The following is a 26,445-nucleotide window of genomic DNA, read 5'->3' on the forward strand; positions in this document are numbered from 1 at the left end:
GTGTGCATATACACACACACACACATATATATATATATATATTTTTGAAATATATATATATTTTTGAAATATATATATATTATATATATATATATTATATTATATATATATATTATATATTTTTGAAATATATATATTTCAAAATTACTGTTGGAGACAGTGTGTAAGTGTGTACCTCTTAATAACTGATGAGAACAAAGCAAGAAAAATTCTTAAGGATATTTTGAGAAACTTACAAAACAAAAGACTTACTTTACATACAAAGAACACTGTACCCAAGAATATTTCAAAAAAACACATAAAATATAATAATAAATTACATTAGATGATCACAATAAAAGTTCTGATAAATTTCAAAATATCAAAATCAAAATATATTCTTGTTCCCCCATGTTATAGAAAAAACCCTAGAAAATAGCAATAAAAAATAATTAGTTTACAAATACATAAAGTCTTCTATAGGTCAATGAGCAAATCAATGAGAATTAGAAAGTATTTTGAAGTGAACAATAACCAAAATTGTACACAAACATTTAGTAAAATAAATGAACATACAGAAAGGAGGTAAAACTTAAGGTAGTGAGAATTCTCAAAAAGCTAGAAAAATAGCTATTTAGAAAGAAATTCGTAAATAATAGTAAAAAGAGCAGAAATAATAAAATGAAAAAAAATACACAATATATAAAGTATTAAAGAAACTAAAAGCTAGTTTGGGGACAAAACAAAATTAATGCAATCCTGACAAGACTAATCAAGAGTAAAGGGAGGGGGCACAAATAATCATCATTAGGAACAAAAAAGAATGATTAGAATTATTTGTAATAGAATATGTTCATATTTTATTTACTTATATGTATTATATTTTACAATAAAATATGAAAGAAAAATTGACATTCTTATTTGTAAGACTAATTATATGATATACAAAACAAAAACAAAATTAATAAATATGGGGGTAGGAAGGCTAGTAGAATGAATCAGACATTATTGCCCTATGTACACGTATGACAATATGACCAGTGGGATTCTACATCGTATGCAACCAGGAGAATGAGAAATTATGCTCCATCTATGTGTGATGTGTTAGGGTGCATTTTACTGTCATGTATAGCTAATTAGAACAAACAAAAGTAAATAAAATCAAATGAAAAAATAAATATGCTGGTTATTGATTTTAATTGTTAAATGATTTTAAGACAATGTGCTGTTAAATTAAGATACAATAACAGTGATATTAGAAACATTGCATCTTAGTTTTTAAAAATGGCAAATTTTAAGATATTTATTATTATACATATTTGTTAGATTATTATTTCAATTGTCAAACTTCTTTTATTACTTGGTTTTATAATACTGGTAATTATTTAACCTTCTGTTCTGGAATTTCTTTTTAAAGAGTAAGGGGAAAGTGGTTGGGGTTGTGGCTCAGTGGTAGAGCACTTGCCTTGTATAAGGCACAGGGTTCGATCCTCAGCACCACATAAAAATAAATAAATAGATAGATAGATAGATAGATAAATGTATTTGTTCATCTACAACTAAAAATATTTTGTTTAAAGTAAGGGGAATTAATAACATAACTGAGCAATGTTTTACATTTCATAAAAACAAAAACATTTCTGTGAAATTGCATTTTGGGAAAAAATAAAATATCTGTGTAGGCTGTAATATTCATTGATTTTCTTCTGAAGATTTTGTAAAATATTTTAACATTAGTGTTAGTGATGTTGGTTAACCTGAGCTTCCTCACTAGAGCTTTGATTTTCATAATTTAAACAAACAAAATCTTCTCCACTAGGTGGTGCCAATATCCCGTTACAAAACACCACCACTCTCCACCCTTAACCATTACCAAAAAGCCTGATGTTTTTGTTTTGATATTGAAATTTCACGTCCAGGTTGCTACATGGAGAATTTCTCTTTAGTTATAGGTTGGAGTGTGTATCTTTAACTTTCAAAATCTAGATCAATTTTGTGGTGTTTCTGTTACTGGGAAAATACATTTGTTAAATTTCAAATGTAGTTCCCAACATTGTAAGTAGAGACTATTTCCACAATCTTTGCATTGTGATAAATCCAGTTCCTTTGCTTTTATTAAGTTAATGGAACAAAGTGATATGCAAAGTTTCCTATCAATTTATTTGATTAAAATCACTTTTATTAAAGGAATACCTCTACCCAAAATGTAGTTCATCTGCAAAGAGTTAGGCCCAGAGGCCAATAATTTTTTTCTGCTTATTATTCCAATTTCAAACAATATGTTTATACTTCTAATTCTTGATCTTTCAAATTTAGTTACTTTTAACAAGATATAAAATATAAGGCCATATCTCTTCCTACCAGCTCCTCAAAAACTTACTTTGTGTATAGGTGTTATTCATACCTAAGGAATTCTCATACTATTACCTTTTATTTTTCTTTTTCTGTTTTTTTGTTTTGTTTTGTTTAACCACCAATAACTTTAACACTCCAGTGCTTTCTTTCACAATTTTAAATGGCATCACTAGATTTTGTAAGAAAATAAATTGTCATCCCTTCTCCATTTCCTCACATTATGTTATTGACCAGCCTAACTTGACTCTAGGCCTCAACTCTTCTGTTCTACCAGGCCATTCTGCACAAAACCACGTGATTTTTGCAGATCTGATCACACCACTCCTGTGATTAACATTCTTCTCAGACATCTCCTTTTTACTAAGGAGTCTTCATTCCTTACCTCCACCTGGACAGAAGCACATTATCTGGCTCTTGCCCTTCTCTCCAGTCTCTTCTCATAAGTATTCCATTTATTAACTGTGACAGATCTACCCTGGTTTGTTTATAATTTGTTAAGCATCTCAAAACTTATTTCTCTTTAGTTTTCTTTCTTTCTTTCCTTTTTTTAAAGATCTATTTTTCTATTTGTTTCTCCCTCTAAGAATATTTGTACTACAGATTTTTGATGACTGGCTTTGCTTCATTTTTCAAAACTCTATTCAAATGCTGCTTGCTCAAAGCCATCCACTTATTATTAGTCGGTCCCCAAGTCTAGCTCATCTAATGTTGCAGCACAGTTCCACCCCAATTTCTTTCCTTTGGCCCTTGTTTCCTTCATAACTTAGTTTATAATTCAGAACTGTTGCTCTGAATTAGGATTTTTGTCTATCACTCTCAAAGTATAAGCTAAATGAAATTGAGGACTGTCTCTGTTTATATGGTAAAATAATTTTCAATAATATTTAATGTCTTCTCTCTTCAAATACATCTTGTCTATTTTTGTTCTAATCCCCAATACATGGAATTTTTATTACTAACTTATGTCAGCAAAAATATTTCAAGTAATAATTCACCATATCAAGTTATAACAATAGTTAAGCATTTCTTATGTTAGGATGTTTATTTGCCTGAATCAACAAAAAAACTACATGTTCAAGCTTAATTAAAAACATTCTCAAAAATTTCTAAGTAATCAATAAGTTATTTTGCTCCAAATAATCAAACCATCAACACGTATGTACACATTTTCTTGAATTAAATTGGCAGTTCTTAAAGAAAATTGAGCAGGGACTTATTAAATAGGCAGTATAAAAATATTTTTCAAAGTGTGCAAATATTTTTTCATGTTTGATTTATCTTAAAACTTTAAAAATTTCTATGTTATGCTTCCAATTACAGATTAATAAGTAAAGTCAGTGTTCTTATATCCAAGTATTTATTTGGATTTAAACAACAAATGTTTCATCCTATGCATTTAATAGTCATTTAATTATCATTTAGCTTTTTTTTAACTTTCAAATTTAAGAGAATGGTATTATTTTCTTTGTATCTTTGAAATTTTTTTTTGTTCCATTATGATTATAGATAATAGTGGGATTCAGAAAACTTTACTTAAATTTTTACCATTTTTTTTTTACATTTGCTCCATTTTTCTAAAATCACTTTTTTTTTGGGGGGGGGAAGAGTAGAGAAGGAGATATTTTTAAATAGCCTACTTCTTAACTTAGATTATGGTAGAATACACTAAAAACCTAAACTACAAAACCAATTTTAACAAAAATAAAGCAAGTGAACAAGATGGAAATAAAAAAAAGCAGATATTTTGCATCAGATTTCTTTCCTATCTTCTCATGGATATACATGAGTATACTTTACATGCATATATGAGGTATGATCCAAATAGCTTCTAAAAATGTTATTCAAATTATAAGTATCATGAGAAGAAAGGTAATTGGGAAAAGTGGTGTAAAGAAAATATCAGTGGCAGCAAGGAAGTTTTTGAAAAAATAAACTCTAAAAAAGGAATAGAGTTTATGTTGCACTTAATAAGATTTCAAAAAATAAAATTATATTTTTTTATATTTAAAAAGATGATTGCACAATTTCTGTGTAACATTTTTTAATAGTGAAAAAGAATATGATGATTATTCCAGGGTGGGGCTGGGGTTGTAGCTCAGTGGTGAAGTGATTGCCTAATGTGTGTGAGACTCTGGGTTCGATCCTGAGCACCATATAAAAATAAAGAAAGAAAGAAAGAAAGAAAGAAAGAAAGAAAGAAAGAAAGAAAGAAAGAAAGAAAGAAAGAAAGAAAGAAAGAAAGAAAGAAAGAAAGAANAGCAAAGTTGCCTATTTGACAGTGATTGGCAAAAAACAGTAGCTCACAATACTCAAACCCAGACAAGCAGAATAATAATAATAAAAATTTTTTTTTTAAGTTTTTCAAAACTGCCTTCCTGTAGAATTATAAAACTAGATATCTGCATTGAATATCCAATTAAATGGTTAGTATTCACCAAGGGAAATAACTACAGACAAAAGATCAAAAAGGGTTAGTTGACTGACAGAAACCAAGGGGTTAAAAAAAATCTACTTCACTGGGCTGGGGCTGTAGCTCAGTGGCAAAGTGCTTGCCTTGCACATCTCTGAGGCACTGGGTTCAATCCTCAGCACCACATAAAAATAAACAAATAAAATAAAGGCATGCTGTCCACTTACAAATACAAAAAAAAATTAAAAATCTATTTCACCATCTACAACTGGGTCAAAAGCTTTACATCTCCTTGAAAATAAATTTAAGAATTAAATTTATTTTAAATAAAAAAAATTTAAAATAACATAAATTACTTCTGTTTGCTGGATGATCTGAACACTTAATTTCACTGATAAATATCAGTGATTTCACTGACAAAATTCTGTTGGATACTAAGAGAAGAGCAGGAACTCTCACAGTGAGGCTATAGCAGAGTTACCCCTAGTTGACAGAGTGAGGTAAAGAGAGCCAGAATCAGAGGCAAGTCTGTAGTTAATTTCTTCAACAAGTTGTAAATATGAATTGTTACAATTGAGGAAATCAAGTAAAAGAAATTTATGGATTTTGATTCCTTTCCAAGTCATTGTTGGAACCTAAAAGGAAGACTTTTCCAGAAATAAAGTGATATTTCAGAGGTAAAGCAAATCAAAAAGTTCAGGCCCAGATTGGCTTAACCTACTTGGTTACATATGAAGACAACAGTAGTAATGATTGAGAGTTGGACTGAAAATGTATTTCAAAAACTTCCTCTGAAGAGACAAAACTATTAAGAACTGATACTTATTGGGTATTTGAAATATCCCAGGATCTCTTTTAAGAGCTTCAAGTATGAGTCTTATTTCTTTCTCTCACTAATCCCATGATGCACATGATATGTGTTCACTTTAAAAAGAGAGCAAAATACAAGTGAAGACCTATTTATACACACAGATACTGAGAGTTGAAGGTTTGAAATGTGGATTTAGTGTGAAGTCTGACCTTTAAACTATTACATTTTCTTGCTCCAAATCGAGAAATGTATAAGGGGAGAATAATGATTTGACTTATAATCTCTTGATACTTCTTGTTCAATATAAGATTACAGTGATCTGATCATGGCTTTCTAATGTACAAAATTTTCTGCAAAATAAGTTTTGTCCTAGAGAGGAATAATAGATAAGAACAAATACTAAGGAGGTACTGTGATGAGAGCAGTCAGGAAACCTAATTGGTTGGTTAGAAGGCATAAAATCAATGATTCTGAAAGAATAGTATTTTTGATATGAATGATAAGAATTTTTAAAACATGGAAATTTAAATAATAGCATTTATAAGTAAAACTTACAACCAAAGACTAGCTTCTTCTTAAATTTTATAAATTTATAATTTTATTGTATGTCCAATTATCCCCAACATAAATGACCCAAAATACCCTGCAAATAGTACAATGTAGAAAAGATGCCTTGGGTGAACACTTACTTACATGCAAACTGTTTTTCCATATACTTATAATAATACTATACAGAGTAATTACAGCTTGAATTTCTTAATGTTAAGAAGACAGTATGATATACACATATAATAATTTATATTGTACCATAATTTTCAAGTTATTTGTGTATATAAATTAGTACAGTTCCTTTTCAGTATTTGAGTTATAAACCTTTTTAATATTGACTACATACCCCTCATCACATTTATAAACAACTTTTGCACCATATACAAATTCATTTCCTCCTTCAAGATGAAAAGAACCAAATGGAGTATCCCCAGGATGTCCACAGGGCTTCTCTAAAATAAAAAAAATATATATATATATTAGTATGTTATACAGGGAACACATTTTATATAGGAGTTGGTGGACAAAGATATTTGGTATTTAATGAGAGAACAACATTGAATTTAAAGAAATTGAAAATAGCAAAGCTATTATTTTATAATTGAATGCATTTTTGAATTTTGTCAGATTACTGACCTCTTTTTAAAAATAATCATGTGTTGTTTTGTATTAAAATGATAAGAATGATATAATTAAACCAGTATTGTTAACATATCAAGTATTAAGCATTTTTTACAACTAAAAGATTTCATAAGTTTCACAAAAAAAGTGAAGTAGTCGGGGCTGGGGTTATGGCTTAGTGGTAGGATGCTTGCCTAGCATGCACGAGGCACTAGGTTCAATCCTCAGCACCACATAAATGTAAAATAAAGATATTGTGTCCACCTAAAACTTAAGAATAAATATTTTTTTAAAAAAGTGAAGTACTTACTCCGACATATCCTGGCTGGATTAAGAGCCACCCATTCTCCATTTCTGCATTCCTTTATGATGGTGCCAAGGGTTCTGTAGCCAGGGCGGCATCTGTAGGAAGCCTGAGTACCCTCTGAATAAGGCTGGTCAGTCCAGGAACCAGACAGAATTTCTGTATCTTCTCTTGCAGGAGGTCCTTGACAATCTGCAAATAATAAAAGCAAACATATGGTATGTTGGGGTTAGCTTTGCTTTCAAAAATATCTATATGGTTACTGATCCATCCATTATAGGAATGTGTGTCATGGGTTGGTTGTGATGTGTCCCCAAAATCTCACTTATAAGACAATGCAAGAAGGTTTACAAGAGAAATGAATGGGTTATGAGAGCTTTAACCCAATCAGTGAATTTATCTGTTGATGGGGGGATGGGGATTAACTGAGTGGTAGATAAAGGTGAGTAGGGTGTGGCTGGAGGAGATGGGTCATTAGAGTATATATATTTTGTACCTGGCCAGTGGAGTCTCTCTCTCTCTGCCTTCTGATCATCATATGAGCAGCTTCCCTCTGTCACACTCTTCCCCCTGATGTTTCATCTCACCTCGAGCCCTGAGGAATGGAGCTGCCTATCTATTAACTGAGACTTCTGAAACTGTGAACTCTCAGATAAACTTTTCCTCCTCTACAATTGTTCTGGTCAGATCTTTTAATCATAGCAACAGAAAGCTGACTAGAACAGTGTGCATGTAAAACAGTGTGTGTGTGTGTGTGTGTGTTTAAAAGTAAATTGTGGGATTGAGAGGATTAAATGAATTAAATCCAAGTGAGAAAGCCATATTTCATGCAAACATATGGTCTTTGGCTGTTTCTTACCTGGTTGTGACTGCCAGCTCTGGATATGGATTAATGATCAGAACTTGAATAAATAGAGGACTGGTAATGAAGAAAGGAAGAACCAGACGAACTTTGAGAGATAAAATTTTCTGAAACTTGTGTAGAATCAGAGTTCCTTGCAGAAGCTTTGGACTGAAATTTCCCATATTCTCAGACAAAGAGTCCCACCAGCAAAAATGGCCTGCTTTAAGTACACAGTATTTTTATTGAACATATTTGCTATATTTGAAAATCACTCAGGATCAGATTTTAGAACAGGAGACGAAGCACCAAAGAAGCAGGTAAATTTATCAGTCTTTTGGGATAGAGGAACAAGATTCTAACCATGTTCTCAATTGAAAACATATGAGTGTACATGCACACACACACACACACACACACAGTCCTCTCATTGCATCTTTTCATACCAGAAGTGGACTGACTCAAACTAAAGTGCAACCCAGGCCCAAATGAGTTTAATTAGATCAAAAGAAAGCAAACACTCTCTTTGTTGGGAGTAATTATGTAAACTTAAGTCATAACATTCCATCTCATGCAAAATGTGTGGACTCAAATGAAAATTAAAGCACACATGAAAGGACAAAAAGTATGTCCAGGAAGAGAAAATAAAGTTAGTAAATAGCAGACACTTAGCTCCTGAAGCTACAATGCTATCAATACCTTTAGAACAACTCTTTTAAGTATGTTAAAGAAACTATATAAAGAAGATGTAAAGGAGTAAAAATAAAAAGATAACCAAAACAAAATGACTCTAAAAATCATGTATTATTCTGTAAGTACAGAATAAATATGTGAAATAATGTCTCATGAGTCATATGGACACAGAGGGAAATATGTTAAACTTGAAGAAAGTCTCATGTAGAATTGCCACAAGTGAAATACAGAAAGACTAAAGTGCATAAACAAGAACAAATCAAACACAGTAAAAAAAATGTGTCGTGCAGAATCTAGTGACACAACATATGAACAACTGGAGTTTCAAAGGAGGGAGAATTGACAGAAGCAGGTAAATTTATCAGTCTTTTGGGATAGAGGAACAAGATTCTAATAATAGCTCAATTAATTGAAAAGATTCAATTAATAGCTCAAAGGTACCCAAAATTGATTAGAGAAATCAAAACATAAGTGTAAATCTTGGCAAACTCCCCGAGTATATACACAAAGGAAACCTATATTCAGACTCTGCTAAAACACACACATCGAAAAACAAAAGCATGTAAAAAAGTGGATGTGGAACCGATGTGAATCTGCAATATGTATACGGGGTAAAAATGGGAGTTCATAATCTGCTTGAATCAAATGTATGAAATATGATATGTCAAGAGCTTTGTAATGTTTTGAACAACTAATAATAATAAAAGTAAAAAAGAAAAAAAATAAAAAATAAAAAATGAGCTTTAGTGTAGAACAGACCTATGCTGAAGACCAACTTCCACCAGTTAAAAAAAAAAAGCAAAAAAACTTAAACACATACAGAAAAAACAAAAACATTTTATTTTGAGAAATCAGTGTCTTGCATTTCTAAAATTAGGTACTTAAAATTACATTTCTAAAATTAGGTGCTTAAAATTATATGTCAGTTGAGAATTAGTAAAGAAAAATATATTTTGGGCTCACTGACTCAGAGGTTTAGTCCTTAAAACTATGAACTCAGAATAAATTATTTCTTTGCTAAGTAACTGTTGTCAGGTACTTTGGTCACAGAGGTGAAAAGCTGACTAACATACAAATTGATACTGAAAAGTGGGGTTGTTGCTGTAAGTAACCTGACCATGTGGTTCAGAAGCCTTTTGGAGTTTGGATAAGTTTGGAGATGGAGGCTGGAGAAAACTTCGAATACTAAAAGCAAAGCTTATTAGGTAATTCTGATGGGAGCTGAGAAGATTAGAATGTTGATAAAAATGTGAACAGTAAAAAGACTATGCTCATGAGGTTTCAGATGGTAATGAGGATTCTTAGGAATTGGATTAGAGACAAGTCACATTAGATACAGTCACATGACAGCAAAGAACTTGTCTGCAATTTGCCCATGACCTGAAACTTTGAGTCTCAATCTATAGTTGACGGACTAATTAATCTGGGGGAGGAAATTTCAAGGCAGCACAAATTGAGAAAGTTGCATGGGTATTGCTGGTGGGTTTTTATCCAAATTTACTGTGATAATGAGAAGCAAAAAAAACAGGAAAGATTGAAAAAGTTTTCAGTTTGGCCAAAGAAGTAGATGTAGTTGCTGAAGAGATTACCACCACTAAAGAGAAGCTAAGTATTTTATCCAGAGATACTAGAAAAGATTCCTTGAGGGCACCTTAGAAAACTACACCCATTGAAGCCTTAAGGGTGTAAAATAAAAATTCATTTGAAAAGAGATCATAGGAGCACCCTGCCTCTATAAGAGGGACCTATGAAGTTGCTTCCTCAGGATTCCTTAAATAATGTTCAGTTGTCTAGACTCAAGAGCCCCTGCAACCATAGTCAAGGAGCCCAGCTATTCCTTGAGTTGGCAACAGGAGTTGGCATCATCCATGTGGTGCTAGTTGTTCAAGAATGTAGGATTCTGGAGTTGGGGATTGTGGAGGCCTCCACTGAGATTTCACAGGAAGTCCTGGGGGGCCAGGCAAAGTGCAGAAGGGTCAGAATCTCTTCATGTAGCCTCTGAGACAGAAATGCATAAAAATGTGAGAATGAAGCTAAAGGTGCAGTAGAGACCTTAGGAATTAAGAGATTCTAATAACATGGAACATCTGCCAAGGAAAGCTGTAGGAAGCAATGGGCAGAGCCACCCAAGAGAGAAGCCATGTTGGTTGCAGCCCACAAGGCCAAAGGGGTGGAGCCACAGAACAGGGATTCACATCTCACCACAATCTATGTAAGAGAATTCACATTCTCTTAAATCTTCTCTAACTATCCACTATATTTGACACTCAGTTGTTTAACTCACTAATATTTTGTGCCATTAATCTACTATCATATTTGTTTATTTTATCAATATTTTAATTTTTTCTTTTATTTTTTGAAAAAGTGATAGATTAAAACAAAAATTACACCTAATAACAGTTTACAATGTGGTATTTCCCTGTTTGTATAGTCTGTATAATGTTTAAGTCAAGCTAAACATCTATCTTCTCAATGACCTATCATTTTTTCTTGGTGAAAACATCTTTTTAATTGTTACTTATTTGCACATATTTATGGAGTCTTTATGATGTTTTAATGCATGTATACTTGGCACAATGTCCAAATCAGGGCAAATATATTTCTCCTCAAACATTTATTTCTTTGCAGTTAGAATATTCAAAATCCTTTCTCCAGTTCTTGAAATACACAGTACATTATCATAATTGATAATTACCCTACATACAATAGAAAACTGAATATTTTAAACAATATGATTAAATATCAAAATATACAGTTTAATAAATAAAACAAATTTCAAAAACAATACATATATTAGAGTATTTTAAAAATTAAAAAAAACCTACTTAAAATTAAACTGAAAAATTACATTCTTCTTTCCAGTAAGAAAAGCAATAATACTACCAAAAATCAAATGCTAAAATGAAAAAAAAAACATTCATTATCTTAAGAACAGTCATTAATATGACTGTTACTTGATAGGTTTATTATGCAAAAGTAATAAAAGTGATGAAAGTCAAATTAAACCCTGAATGAGTTCACCCTGGTGAAGCCAGAATTAGCCAGGCAGTCAACATAGATAGGTAAATTGAGTCAGGTGGAATCAAGGAGGCCAATTTGAGTAAGTCCAGGAAGTTGGAGTCTGACCCCCAGGGACTTCAGAGCCCTTCCTCCACCCTTATCATGATAACCTGCCCTGTTTCAACCTGTTGCTAAGGTAATCTGTCCCAGGAATTGTCCCTCCCTACAGGGAGTTGTAAAAGTTGTTAATTAATGTGTCCTGGGTTGCTTCATCTGGCCAATCCCCCTGTCCATCTGCTTCTTACATTTTGGTCATTCCACCTGAGCATCTCCTGGGCCTAGTCACATACACAGAAAGGAGAGAGATAAGGGGAAGAGAGCAGGAGAACAAAGGAAGCCTAAGACATTAAAAAAAAAAAAAAGTCAGAATACCCTCACTTCTTAAGATACCAGGATACCAGCCATGGCCCCCTTCTTCCTCCTGGGAGAAGCCTATGTTACCCCTTTCTAAATAAACCCTGCTTTGTATGCTTGCCTCAGTGTGCTTCTCTAATGTTATACTTCAATGTGTGAGGAAGCAGGATTCCTCTTGGGTAACTGGTGGTATCACTGGTATGAATGCCTAGCTTCATTTTAAAGAATACACAGAAAACCAAAGAAAAGAGTGAAATCTTAAACTGGCCAAAGAAAAAGTCAGATTCATTTAATGGCAGTTAATGGTTAGACTTAAAGCAGACTTCTCAATAGCGGTAACAAGCTAGAAGTTGTTAAAAGATCTTTTTAATTTGGAGAAAGCTGTAATTACCAATCTAGAATTCTACATACACAAATAATTTTTCAAGAATGAAAATTTGATCAATAAAATTTGAGAAAATTGCCTCCATAAATTCACATGAAGAAAATAAAAACAAATGAACTAAAAGATATACTTCAGGAAAAGGAAAATACCCCTGGATATAGGGTCTATGATAAAAGAAGAAATGAAGAGCAAAGAAAATGATATACACAGGAGTAAATCTAAATTAACATTGACTACAAAACAAATATATATAATATATGTACATATATAATCTTATGCTGTTTACATACACAAGTGTGCACACACACATATATAAACTACATGACAATGGTGTATAAACTGAGATAAGGGAATTGATGTTTTATAAGCTCTCAGTTTTGAGAAGACTGGAAAGGTATTAACTAGCTGTGATAGTTTTCTTCTTTTATTTTAATAATTTTTATTTTATTTTTTACACAACTGGAGCACAACTTTTCATTTCTCTGGTTGTACATGATGTAGAGTTACACTATTTGTGCACTCATACATAGGTGTAATAATTGGTAGATGAAAATGGCTGGGCCTCCATCTTTTGTTATTCCATCAAACACTGATCTATGTGCTGCTAGGAGGGCATGCAATAAATCTATTGACTTTATTCAAGGTAAAAATTCTGGAAGAAATTTTACTGTGAACAGCAGTTGCCTTCTCTGTGAGTTCCAGTCTGCTTGTGACCTTCTCTTTCTGACTTCCCATCCTGTAGATTTCGGACTTGTATATATTGTTGCCATAATTTCCTAAGCAACTAGGAAGAAATCTCTTTTAAGAGCTAGATAGATAAATGCGTATATTGATCAACTGATGGGCATTTAGATAATCTTCTGCTGATTAGACTTTTCTTCTGAAGTCTGAATGATAAATTAGCGTCAGACTTTGATAACAAGGCTTATACTATTATATCCATGTTTGTTGCTTCCCCAACATTCATGTTTAAACCAAATCACCAATGTGTTGGTATTAGGAGATGGGGTTTTGGGGAGGTAGTAGGTTGTGAAGGTAGAGCTCTCATGACTATGTTAAAAGAAGTTCTAGAGTGGTTTTACTAAGGAGGCTGCCCTGTCCATTCCACTATGTGAGGACACAAGTAGAAGGTGCTGTCTATGAACCAGAAGGTGCCCTCAGTTGATTCTCCCCTGGCACCTTCTCATACTTCCCAGCCTTCAGAACTGTCAAAAACAAACATCTGTGGTTACATAAACTACCCAGTTAATGATGGTGTGTTATAACAGTCCAAATGAACTAAAACAACTACTTTTAATTTCTAGATTAATTGCCAAAGTTATAGAAGCAGAATTGAGATGAAAATTTTAACCTACTTGAAGGGAAAAATTAAATCAAAAAATTTAACCAACTCAGAAGGCAGCAAGATAGTAAAGAGGAATCAAATATAGTAAAAGGGATTAAGGTAAAGGGTTAGATTTTAACTGTAACACATCAGTAATTTTATGATACAGAAATGGATTAAATGTTCCAGTTTCATGGGAAAACTGGCTATCCATATGCAGAAGAATGAAACTAGACTTTTATCTCTCAACTGCACAAAAATCAACTCAAAATGGATCAAAGACCTAGGAATTAGACCAGAAACTGTGCAACTCCTAGAAGAAAATGTAGGGTCATTACTTCAACATATAGGCACAGGGAAAAACTTTATCAACAGGATACCTAACATTCAGGAAAAATAGCCAATAGTTAATAAATGGGATGGTATCAAGTTAAAAATCTTCTTCACAGCAAAGGAAGCAATTAAGAATGTGAAGAGAGAACTTACAGAATAGGAGAAAACCTTTATTAGTTACTCTTCTGACATAGATTAATATCTAGGATATATAAAGAACTCAAAAAATTTCACACCAAAAAAAATCCAATAACCCAATTACTAAAAGGGCAAACAAATTAAACACCAATTTCTCAAAAGAAGAAATACAAGTACATTTGAAAAACATGTTCCACATCATTAGCAATCAAGGAAATGCAAATCAAAACTATACTGAGATTTCATCTCACACCAGTCAGAATGGCAGTCATCAAGAATACTAATAATGCCGGGAGCAGTGGAGCATGCCTTTAATCCCAGAGACTCAGCAGACTGAGACAGGAGAATCTCAAGTTCAAAGCCAGCCTCAGCAATTTAGCAAGTCCCTAAGCAACTCAGCAAGATCTTGCCTCTAAATAAAATATAAAAAAGGGCTGGGTTCAGTGGTTAAATGCCCCTGGTATCAGTCCCCAGTACAAAAAAAAANAAGAAAGAAAGAAAGAAAGAAAGAAAGAAAGAAAGAAAGAAAGAAAGAAAGAAAGAAAGAAAGAAAGAAAGAAAGAAAGAAAGAAAGAAAGAAAGAAAGAAAGAAAGAAAGAAAGAAAGAAAGAAAGAAAGAAAGAAAGAAAGAAAGAAAGAAAGAAAGAAAGAAAGAAAGAAAGAAAGAAAGAAAGAAAGAAAGAAAGAAAGAAAGAAAGAAAGAAAGAAAGAAAGAAAGAAAGAAAGAAAGAAAGAAAGAAAGAAAGAAAGAAAGAAAGAAAGAAAGAAAGAAAGAAAGAAAGAAAGAAAGAAAGAAAGAAAGAAAGAAAGAAAGAAAGAAAGAAAGAAAGAAAGAAAGAAAGAAAGAAAGAAAGAAAGAAAGAAAGAAAGAAAGAAAGAAAGAAAGAAAGAAAGAAAGAAAGAAAGAAAGAAAGAAAGAAAGAAAGAAAGAAAGAAAGAAAGAAAGAAAGAAAGAAAGAAAGAAAGAAAGAAAGAAAGAAAGAAAGAAAGAAAGAAAGAAAGAAAGAAAGAAAGAAAGAAAGAAAGAAAGAAAGAAAGAAAGAAAGAAAGAAAGAAAGAAAGAAAGAAAGAAAGAAAGAAAGAAAGAAAGAAAGAAAGAAAGAAAGAAAGAAAGAAAGAAAGAAAGAAAGAAAGAAAGAAAGAAAGAAAGAAAGAAAGAAAGAAAGAAAGAAAGAAAGAAAGAAAGAAAGAAAGAAAGAAAGAAAGAAAGAAAGAAAGAAAGAAAGAAAGAAAGAAAGAAAGAAAGAAAGAAAGAAAGAAAGAAAGAAAGAAAGAAAGAAAGAAAGAAAGAAAGAAAGAAAGAAAGAAAGAAAGAAAGAAAGAAAGAAAGAAAGAAAGAAAGAAAGAAAGAAAGAAAGAAAGAAAGAAAGAAAGAAAGAAAGAAAGAAAGAAAGAAAGAAAGAAAGAAAGAAAGAAAGAAAGAAAGAAAGAAAGAAAGAAAGAAAGAAAGAAAGAAAGAAAGAAAGAAAGAAAGAAAGAAAGAAAGAAAGAAAGAAAGAAAGAAAGAAAGAAAGAAAGAAAGAAAGAAAGAAAGAAAGAAAGAAAGAAAGAAAGAAAGAAAGAAAGAAAGAAAGAAAGAAAGAAAGAAAGAAAGAAAGAAAGAAAGAAAGAAAGAAAGAAAGAAAGAAAGAAAGAAAGAAAGAAAGAAAGAAAGAAAGAAAGAAAGAAAGAAAGAAAGAAAGAAAGAAAGAAAGAAAGAAAGAAAGAAAGAAAGAAAGAAAGAAAGAAAGAAAGAAAGAAAGAAAGAAAGAAAGAAAGAAAGAAAGAAAGAAAGAAAGAAAGAAAGAAAGAAAGAAAGAAAGAAAGAAAGAAAGAAAGAAAGAAAGAAAGAAAGAAAGAAAGAAAGAAAGAAAGAAAGAAAGAAAGAAAGAAAGAAAGAAAGAAAGAAAGAAAGAAAGAAAGAAAGAAAGAAAGAAAGAAAGAAAGAAAGAAAGAAAGAAAGAAAGAAAGAAAGAAAGAAAGAAAGAAAGAAAGAAAGAAAGAAAGAAAGAAAGAAAGAAAGAAAGAAAGAAAGAAAGAAAGAAAGAAAGAAAGAAAGAAAGAAAGAAAGAAAGAAAGAAAGAAAGAAAGAAAGAAAGAAAGAAAGAAAGAAAGAAAGAAAGAAAGAAAGAAAGAAAGAAAGAAAGAAAGAAAGAAAGAAAGAAAGAAAGAAAGAAAGAAAGAAAGAAAGAAAGAAAGAAAGAAAGAAAGAAAGAAAGAAAGAAAGAAAGAAAGAAAGAAAGAAAGAAAGAAAGAAAGAAAGAAAGAAAGAAAGAAAGAAAGAAAGAAAGAAAGAAAGAAAGAAAGAAAGAAAGAAAGAAAGAAAGAAAGAAAGAAAGAAAGAAAGAAAGAAAGAAAGAAAGAAAGAAAGAAAGAAAGAAAGAAAGAAAGAAAGAAAGAAAGAAAGAAAGAAAGAAAGAAAGAAAGAAAGAAAGAAAGAAAGAAAGAAAGAAAGAAAGAAAGAAAGAAAGAAAGAAAGAAAGAAAGAAAGAAAGAAAGAAAGAAAGAAAGAAAGAAAGAAAGAAAGAAAGAAAGAAAGAAAGAAAGAAAGAAAGAAAGAAAGAAAGAAAGAAAGAAAGAAAGAAAGAAAGAAAGAAAGAAAGAAAGAAAGAAAGAAAGAAAGAAAGAAAGAAAGAAAGAAAGAAAGAAAGAAAGAAAGAAAGAAAGAAAGAAAGAAAGAAAGAAAGAAAGAAAGAAAGAAAGAAAGAAAGAAAGAAAGAAAGAAAGAAAGAAAGAAAGAAAGAAAGAAAGAAAGAAAGAAAGAAAGAAAGAAAGAAAGAAAGAAAGAAAGAAAGAAAGAAAGAAAGAAAGAAAGAAAGAAAGAAAGAAAGAAAGAAAGAAAGAAAGAAAGAAAGAAAGAAAGAAAGAAAGAAAGAAAGAAAGAAAGAAAGAAAGAAAGAAAGAAAGAAAGAAAGAAAGAAAGAAAGAAAGAAAGAAAGAAAGAAAGAAAGAAAGAAAGAAAGAAAGAAAGAAAGAAAGAAAGAAAGAAAGAAAGAAAGAAAGAAAGAAAGAAAGAAAGAAAGAAAGAAAGAAAGAAAGAAAGAAAGAAAGAAAGAAAGAAAGAAAGAAAGAAAGAAAGAAAGAAAGAAAGAAAGAAAGAAAGAAAGAAAGAAAGAAAGAAAGAAAGAAAGAAAGAAAGAAAGAAAGAAAGAAAGAAAGAAAGAAAGAAAGAAAGAAAGAAAGAAAGAAAGAAAGAAAGAAAGAAAGAAAGAAAGAAAGAAAGAAAGAAAGAAAGAAAGAAAGAAAGAAAGAAAGAAAGAAAGAAAGAAAGAAAGAAAGAAAGAAAGAAAGAAAGAAAGAAAGAAAGAAAGAAAGAAAGAAAGAAAGAAAGAAAGAAAGAAAGAAAGAAAGAAAGAAAGAAAGAAAGAAAGAAAGAAAGAAAGAAAGAAAGAAAGAAAGAAAGAAAGAAAGAAAGAAAGAAAGAAAGAAAGAAAGAAAGAAAGAAAGAAAGAAAGAAAGAAAGAAAGAAAGAAAGAAAGAAAGAAAGAAAGAAAGAAAGAAAGAAAGAAAGAAAGAAAGAAAGAAAGAAAGAAAGAAAGAAAGAAAGAAAGAAAGAAAGAAAGAAAGAAAGAAAGAAAGAAAGAAAGAAAGAAAGAAAGAAAGAAAGAAAGAAAGAAAGAAAGAAAGAAAGAAAGAAAGAAAGAAAGAAAGAAAGAAAGAAAGAAAGAAAGAAAGAAAGAAAGAAAGAAAGAAAGAAAGAAAGAAAGAAAGAAAGAAAGAAAGAAAGAAAGAAAGAAAGAAAGAAAGAAAGAAAGAAAGAAAGAAAGAAAGAAAGAAAGAAAGAAAGAAAGAAAGAAAGAAAGAAAGAAAGAAAGAAAGAAAGAAAGAAAGAAAGAAAGAAAGAAAGAAAGAAAGAAAGAAAGAAAGAAAGAAAGAAAGAAAGAAAGAAAGAAAGAAAGAAAGAAAGAAAGAAAGAAAGAAAGAAAGAAAGAAAGAAAGAAAGAAAGAAAGAAAGAAAGAAAGAAAGAAAGAAAGAAAGAAAGAAAGAAAGAAAGAAAGAAAGAAAGAAAGAAAGAAAGAAAGAAAGAAAGAAAGAAAGAAAGAAAGAAAGAAAGAAAGAAAGAAAGAAAGAAAGAAAGAAAGAAAGAAAGAAAGAAAGAAAGAAAGAAAGAAAGAAAGAAAGAAAGAAAGAAAGAAAGAAAGAAAGAAAGAAAGAAAGAAAGAAAGAAAGAAAGAAAGAAAGAAAGAAAGAAAGAAAGAAAGAAAGAAAGAAAGAAAGAAAGAAAGAAAGAAAGAAAGAAAGAAAGAAAGAAAGAAAGAAAGAAAGAAAGAAAGAAAGAAAGAAAGAAAGAAAGAAAGAAAGAAAGAAAGAAAGAAAGAAAGAAAGAAAGAAAGAAAGAAAGAAAGAAAGAAAGAAAGAAAGAAAGAAAGAAAGAAAGAAAGAAAGAAAGAAAGAAAGAAAGAAAGAAAGAAAGAAAGAAAGAAAGAAAGAAAGAAAGAAAGAAAGAAAGAAAGAAAGAAAGAAAGAAAGAAAGAAAGAAAGAAAGAAAGAAAGAAAGAAAGAAAGAAAGAAAGAAAGAAAGAAAGAAAGAAAGAAAGAAAGAAAGAAAGAAAGAAAGGTATTGTGTCCATCTATAACCAAAAAAATTATTTAAAAAAGATTATTCCAGGATCATAAAAAGAGAATGGAAAAACAGGTAACAGCCATAAGAAACTGGGTAGAATAATAGGTATGCCATAATTAGGTTGAAATACATTACTATCAGAAAACAGCTTGATTCCTCTGAGATCAAATCTCTTGAAACATGTAGTGTTTGAGTAGCTATTACCTATTGCCCATCATTGTTTCAGTCTTAAAATAAATTGTTAGTATATATGGAATGAGTTTTCATAACGCTTGACTGGCTGCCACAAAAAGCAGCTTAGCCGCAGGGCAACATTAAAATGAGACCCCGAGTATCCTGCAGTAGGAATAATTTAGCATCTGAGTAATTATCAGGGAATATTGGGGATAAATATTAAGAGAGAAAGGAAGCCGGGCATGGTGGTGCACACCCACAGTCCCAGCGGTTCATGAGGCTGATGCAGGAGGATCATGAGTTCAAAACCAGCCTCAGCAAAAAGCAAGGAGCTAAGCAACTCAATGAGACCCTGTCTCTAAATAAAATATTAAAAAGGGCTGGGGATGTGGCTGATAGAGCAAATGGCTACATGGAGACAGGTTTGCACATTTGATGTTCCTCCGTCTTTAATGTCTTCTTTGACTACTTTTCCTGGCTAACTCCTACTCAATCTTCAAAACCTATCCTGGGGAGCTGGGGTTGTGGAGCAGCTGTATAGCACTCGCCTAGCGCGTGTGAGGAACTGGGTTCAATCCTCAGCACCACATAAAAATAAATAAATAAATGTCCAACTATAATGTGTGTGTGTGTGTGTGTGTGTGTGTGTATCCATCCCTATCCTGGATACCATAACATTCTTAACGTACTTCTCTCCTTATTCCATCTTTTGAAAACCAACTTCCCAACCACACCCTACCCTATTCATACCTCCCAATTTATTTTCCTGCTTTACCTACATAGTCCTATAGTATCTTTTGTTTATGTCTGTAATGCTAGTTTATGATAAAATACAATGTATTACTATACTAAAATATTCATTTCTTTGTTTTTTGTTCCACTAAGCTATCTCCTTTAGAAAGTACTTGTCATACTGCCTAGCACGTAGAAGTCACAAAGTGATCACTGAATGAATGAATGAATGAATGAATGAATGAATGAAAATGAAACTATCTAGGAGATTTCCCATTTGATCTGTAGGTTTTGGCCCATAGGAAAAGGGCATATTAGACAGCAGCAAATGTAAAAATACAAAAGACGATGAGGAAACAATGTTTAGTGCACTTAGAAGCTGTTCCATGAAATCAGAAACTCTAATTTCTGTAATTCCATTGTGCATCTGGTCTATGTGTCCCAAGTCTGAACTTATGATACAGTTTTGAACCAAGTAATCACTTTAATTTAGCTTAAAAAAGAAAAAAAACCTTTCAGGAACCTTTGAAGGAACATTCTATAATCACTTTTCTATCTATTACATTTCCAGTTAACAAGGTTTATGAGAAACTTGGCTTTCTAAGTTAAAATGTCAAAACAAATAAAAGTGCTCTGTCAAATCTTTATGTTCTTTTTCTTTTATTATTTCATGCTGGGTTTTTTTTTTCTCCCTCTGTTCCATTAATTTATTTTCTCTGAGTTATTTTTTGCAATGCTTCTTTATATAATTTTAAGCAAAAATGTAACACATTTTCCCAATTACCTCATGCCCTTTTCATGTACAAGGTTCTGATATTTATTAAAGTTAAGAAATGGATAAAGTGCACATTAGTTAACTGAGCACAAGACAGATTGGTTGGCAGAATCTCAAAGACCTAGGCATGTGGGGGGATGGTGTGGGGGGGAGAGGCATAATTGCAAAGAAGGAAAAGTGGTAGACTGAAAAAAAAAAAAACAGAGACTTAGTGGATAAAAACAGACCAATTTCAACTTTGGATCAAACCTTAGTAACCAAAGGCCAAAAATGAAAACTGTTTACGAACATGTTTTTGAACTTACATGTAGAAACTTACTTCTCCCTTAGAATGATGTCAGTTTGCAATGTGTAAATATTTAGTTTCAGTTTAAAATTGTATGCAGGAAGGGCAGCATATGCTTTGCCAGAATATGCCTAAATTTACAGTGAACAAGACCTGCCTTAGTACACCTCTCACTTTCTCACCATCTCTGAGGATGGTGTCTGTACCCCTGGTCACCCTCTGTAGTGCTTCATCCCTCTCCTCTACCTGGGAGCACCTGGTGTTCGAGAATTACTCTGCCCTTTTCTTATTCTTGTTACCATCCATTTCTACCTTCCCCCACTAAAATGGTAATAACATTGCCAGGTTGTAATAATTCACAGGATATTATGGAGGATAATTAAAGTATTGATTCAGAGTGTTTGTCATTCCATGTAAATTACAGATTGGTTGAATTTATGACAACATCAACTTGCAAAGTATTTCAAGAGAAGAGAAGATATTAAAGACAACTGAGATATTGCATGGGATTCCACTTTGTATTCTCGTTATATAGGTAAAAACCCATATACCTATCTCTGATTATGTGGAGTTTGGGCGAAATGGGGGATTTTATTTGTCACACTGAAATTAAAACCATTTGAGATGATATACTATCACTTTTTTTAGATAAGAAAATGACATATAACATTTATATGTTTATCTTTACCAAGAGCAATTTTTATTGATGTGTATTTAGTTTTTATATGATATATAATATCAGTTTTTTTCACATTAGGGTTAACTCAAATTTTAAAATATCTTACACCTGAAACAATGTATTTTGTAACAAAACTAATTCTCCTTTTCTTGACTGAAATGGAACCTCTCAATCTTTAATCTATAAGGTCTTTCTAGGCCTCAAAGAACATTTTTTGCCCTCTAAAACCTCCAGGATCAGAAAACGCTATCTTCCAAAATGCCATAAGCCAGCGCATATTTCAGTTGGACATAGTTCAGTATAGTTTTAATCTGTTTACTTTAATGATCTTGTAATTTGGGGGTTATGGCCTAATCACAGATAGTATTTAATTGTTAGATCCTAAATTTTCAAGATCTACTGGAAAAGCTTGGTCATAATACATTCAATAAAACTGAAACTCTGGTTTGATTAAGGAACTGTAATTTATACTCTGTCTTGTAAGTCCCACCCAATTCTCAGCAGCCCGTGGTCTCTCCTGGAGCCAAGACCTTTCACAAGAAAAAAGCAACTTATGCTCCTACACAAGGAGGAATGTGAATGCAGATCAAGCACTACATTCAAAGTGCCACTTGGTCCCCAGCATAGTAAAAGGGGAGAACAAACAGAAAGCTGAGTTTACACATTTTCCCTGCTATTATTATTCTCTAGGAGTATTGGTTTTCTGAGGAATGTTCATTCTTATCAAGACAGAAGAAATTTATGAAATGTTTACATTTTGTGTCTAGTGGAGTAGAGCAGATTGTGGTAGTTTTCAGAACTATTTCAATCTCTCAATTTAGTATTCAGTATTCAATGAGGAAAATAAAAACAGAAGCAAATGTTGAAGTATATATGAATACTTTCAGCAATCAAGGCTATTCTGCTTAGTAAAATTTCTCTGAGGCATAATCGACTGATGAAATTGGTGACATTTTCAACTAATTGTTTCAGAGACTTTCTGAAAAGTAAGGAATAAAATAGGAATCCTATATCCACTGAAAATTCATAAAATTTTTCTTATTGGCTTACTATCTTACATGTGGTTTGATGGCTATTATGAGGCTGACCTAAATAACATTTTAAATTCTAGAATTTTTTTTTTTTTATCTGTTAGGAATATAGCCAGATAAAGAGTTGTTTCTACTACAACATGGATGTGCTATTGCTCAATTCACCAGCAGGAACTGATATCACATTTAAACACACATTGAAGAAAAGTAAAATACAAGTGAAACAAGCCAGCTGGAATTGATTATGCAAATGAAGAATTTAAATCAATCTTATTGAATAATCATATATACTGTGCTGCACTCCATTTTAATAATATTTCAAATTCCACTTTGTAATCATTTAAACAACTCAATTTAACTTGGCCTTAATGAAAAATTAGTAAAAAAATAAAATAAATCTTCCTTACATCATAAATGATATCTACATAAAACTTCAGCAAACAGTATGTAATGTAAAATATTAAAAGCATTCCCATAAAATAAGAAAAGACAAAAAAATTTGCTTAAGGGAAAAGAAAGTTTGCTACGATTGGTAATATTCCCATTCTTTTAGAACTTTTTTGCAAATGCAATAATACTTTATTTTCAACTTCCAATTATTGTATTTATATGTGCAAGAAACTGATATCTGCATGGTTCTAAAAGTAGCCAAATTATGCTATGTACTTACTTGTATGAATATACCACAATGAATGCACTAATAAAAACATAAAATAAGTAAATAAATAAATAAGCACATAAATACATAAAGGTTTTTTTTTTTTTTTTTTTTTTTAATCACTAGATATGGGTAGGGATGTAACTCTGGTAGAGTACTTTCTTTGCACTGCATGAAAGGCCTTGAGTTTAATCCCCAGTACTGAGGGGGGAAAAAAAGTGGCTGGATATAAGGTTTATGAGCTAATAAGCAATAACATATTAGAATATATAACTAAAAAAAAGGATACAATATTTGAAAACATATTAACTTTTTAAAAAAATTCCTAAAGAACATAACTGAAATAACTTTTTAAATAACTTTAAATAAATTTTAAATGATTTTTTTAAAAATTCCTAAAAAACATAACTGAAAAAAAAATCTGAATTTATTTTCTAGATTGGAAAACCTCCAAAGAGAAAAGTTCTGTAACATTTGCTAATACTCTTTATTTGCTAATACTCTTCAGGGGCTAGATACTATATTGTAGGCACTCAATCAAAATGTTTTCGATAAGTAAAAAGTTTGGGAAAATTATGAATGATATACTATTCAATTGACACTATAATGTTGCTCAGATACCTATCATATATCTAGTTACCTATCATGAATTAGGAAAGCAAACTTCCCTGAGGATAAAAGTTTTAATCTATTGGTAATTATAGGTAGAATTAAATTTAATTATAGGGCTGGGGCTGGGGCTGGGCCTCAGTGGTAAAGCACTTGCCTTGTACGGATGAGGCACTGGGTTCGATTCTCATCACCACAGAAAAATAAATGAATAAAGATATTGTTTCCATCTACAACTAAAAATAATTTTTAAAAAATTTAATTATAAATTCATAATTTGTTTTGCTAATATTAGGAAAAAAATCCTAGTGCTCACATTTACTAATCCAAAAGAGTGCTCACAGAGAATATACCTTATAGATAACCATAGGAAAAAAGAAACCAAATGAAAAAGTTAAATGTTACAAATATTGTATATTCAATTGTGTTTCAAACTGATATGGTCTTCTCATTCTAATAATACAAGTAATGTTTTTTTACAAGACTTTTAAGGCCTTGGCAATATCATTTTTAAATTATTATTTTTTAGGAAGAGTTAAAATCACATCTGAAATAAATCAAATCATTATATGATTGAAGGCTTTCTTTGATTATGTATATGCACATATCTCTTACTACTTTCACATAAAGCATACTGATGAAACTTCTAAACAAAAAGAGTAGATTGTATCTTATGTTAATTACATGGAAAATGATCATACCAGATTGAAATAGTTTCTTAAATTATACATTAAATAAAATTATGAATAGTCAGGTATGCCATTCAAATAAAGTAATTACATTTTTAAAAATATTTATTTGGTTGTAGATGAACACACAGTATCTTTGTTTTTATGTGGTGCTGAGGATTGAACCCAGTTCCTCATACATTCGAGGCAAGCACTTTACCACTGAGTTACAGTCCCAGCCCAGGTAATTCCATTTTTAACGTATAAAATGTCAAAAGCCAAACACTGAGCTACAAACTACTAATTAAATCACATTTTCTAGACTAAATTTTAATTATGTGAAAAACAACATCAGCAAATATTTCCTAATACATTTATGAGGAAAAAGCTTTTTTGTTTTCATCTTACCTTCTGCTGTACAAACAGTCCACAATATCAACCAAATAATCTTTGCAGGCAATCTCATGTTTTGAATCTTTTAAGGGCACATTTAATAGCTGAGAGTGCTCACAGGGTCCAGTTCACCTCTGCTAAAAATCACAATCAGGACAGGAAAGTACTTGCTTCTAACGGAAGTTGAAAGAGCTTGGGAAATAGGGGTTACTGGATGCTCCACCCATCAGAAACTTTCACAAAGCAAATGAGGAGAAAAAAACAAACAATCCTACTAATCCTAGCAGCGCGAGAACTTGATCCAGATTCTTACTGCACTCCCACTGAATGCTAATGCTGTGACCTCTCTTTGATTTGTTCTGGTAAATGAAGGCATGTTCTCTATTGGAACAAGCTCAGGTCTCCTGGAATGTAAAAGCAGCAGGGGGTTATCACCCACTGGGATTTCATAAACTCTCCAGTAATCCAACTCTATTCAGTTCTATTGCATGTAAACCACAGAACAGGAAGTAATGGAATGTCTATAAAACCATTTATAGAACTTCAGTTGAGGCAGTGGTTTCTCAATCAATTCCCAGACAACATAAGCAAACAACTTAGTCCTGTCTGATAAGGGGAGCTTGCTTTTCCAGCAATTTGTGAAATCAGTCTTTAAAGACTTTTTAATATGCATGTGTGAAGCAACTGGTTCACTCTGACATAAATGAGTTTAATCATTCAAGAAAAATTGAAATTTTTTTTAAAAACTTGATAGTGAAGTATAATATGCATAAAGAGAATAAGAGCAAATGATTTGCTGAATATTACTGTGAAGACACACAACCACCATCAAGGTCAAATCACTGAATTTCACTATCTCCCTAAAACTTCAATACTGTCTTTCATTAAGTGCCCCTTGACCTCTGTCTTGCTGGCCGTCCATATGGGGTGAACACTATCAGGATCTCTAAGAACATGGGATATATTTACCTGTTTTTTGTACTTTTATGTAAATGGAAAAGAAGCTATTTGCTCTTGTGTTTAGTCTTTCACAATGTTTGTGATAGTCAACTACATTGTTGGATTTAGTTGCAGATTGTTAATTCTTAATTCTATATAATATCCATTGTTTGAAATATTCACCATTTTTAATTTATTAGTGTGTTTGTTATTGGGTCTGTGAGTAGATTCTAGTTTGGAGCTAACAGAAATAGTGTTGCTATGAACATTAAATTATACGTGTTTGGGCAAATTTGTGTCCACATTTCTAGGGAGTATGTAGTTAGGAGTGGCCCATTAGGCCACAACTTATGTTTAGGTGTGGTAGGTAATATCAGACAGTTTTCCAAACTGGTTATACCAACTGACATTCCCCTCATTCAATCTTTGTAATTTTAGCCTTTTTAGTGACCATAAAGCAACAATTCTCTATGGTTTTAACATGAATTTTCCTGATGACTAATGAAATTGAATAGTTTTCATATAGGTTTCTATTCAAGACTTTGGTGTTTTTTGGTTTTTGGTTTTTTTGGTTGTCTCTTTTTTTCTTGTTGCATTGTAGGAATTCTTTACATATTCTAGCTATGAGAACATTCTCTAACATATGTAGTGTAAATCTTTACCCAATCCTTAGGTTGTCATTTTTCTCAATACTATATGTCTTTTAATAAATGAAACTTGTTAATTTAAAAATAGGGTAGATTTTTTTTTATCAGTGCATTTTGTGTCCTTCCTTACTACCCCCAGAACACAATGTTTTT

The 26,445-nt window shown here is 31.5% G+C and overlaps 1 protein-coding gene across 1 annotated transcript in view; it reads right to left on the bottom strand.

Moving 5' to 3' along the window:
• The window catches only part of LOC107147281 (complement factor H-like), a 34,793-nt gene extending 9,841 nt beyond the window's left edge, over positions 1-24,952 (bottom strand). The window contains exons 1-3 of the mRNA XM_015491667.2: positions 24,722-24,952; positions 7,036-7,221; positions 6,444-6,556 (exon numbers count right to left, since the gene is read on the bottom strand). Of these exons, the coding sequence (XP_015347153.2) occupies positions 6,444-6,556; positions 7,036-7,221; positions 24,722-24,779 (357 nt within the window). The 5' untranslated portion in view covers positions 24,780-24,952. The remainder of the gene's footprint in view (positions 1-6,443; positions 6,557-7,035; positions 7,222-24,721) is intronic.
• Positions 24,953-26,445: the final 1,493 nt, after the last annotated feature.

This window comes from Marmota marmota, unplaced genomic scaffold, assembly GCF_001458135.2.
Source record: "Marmota marmota marmota unplaced genomic scaffold, marMar, whole genome shotgun sequence".
In the NCBI taxonomy this organism is placed as follows: Eukaryota; Metazoa; Chordata; class Mammalia; order Rodentia; family Sciuridae; genus Marmota; species Marmota marmota.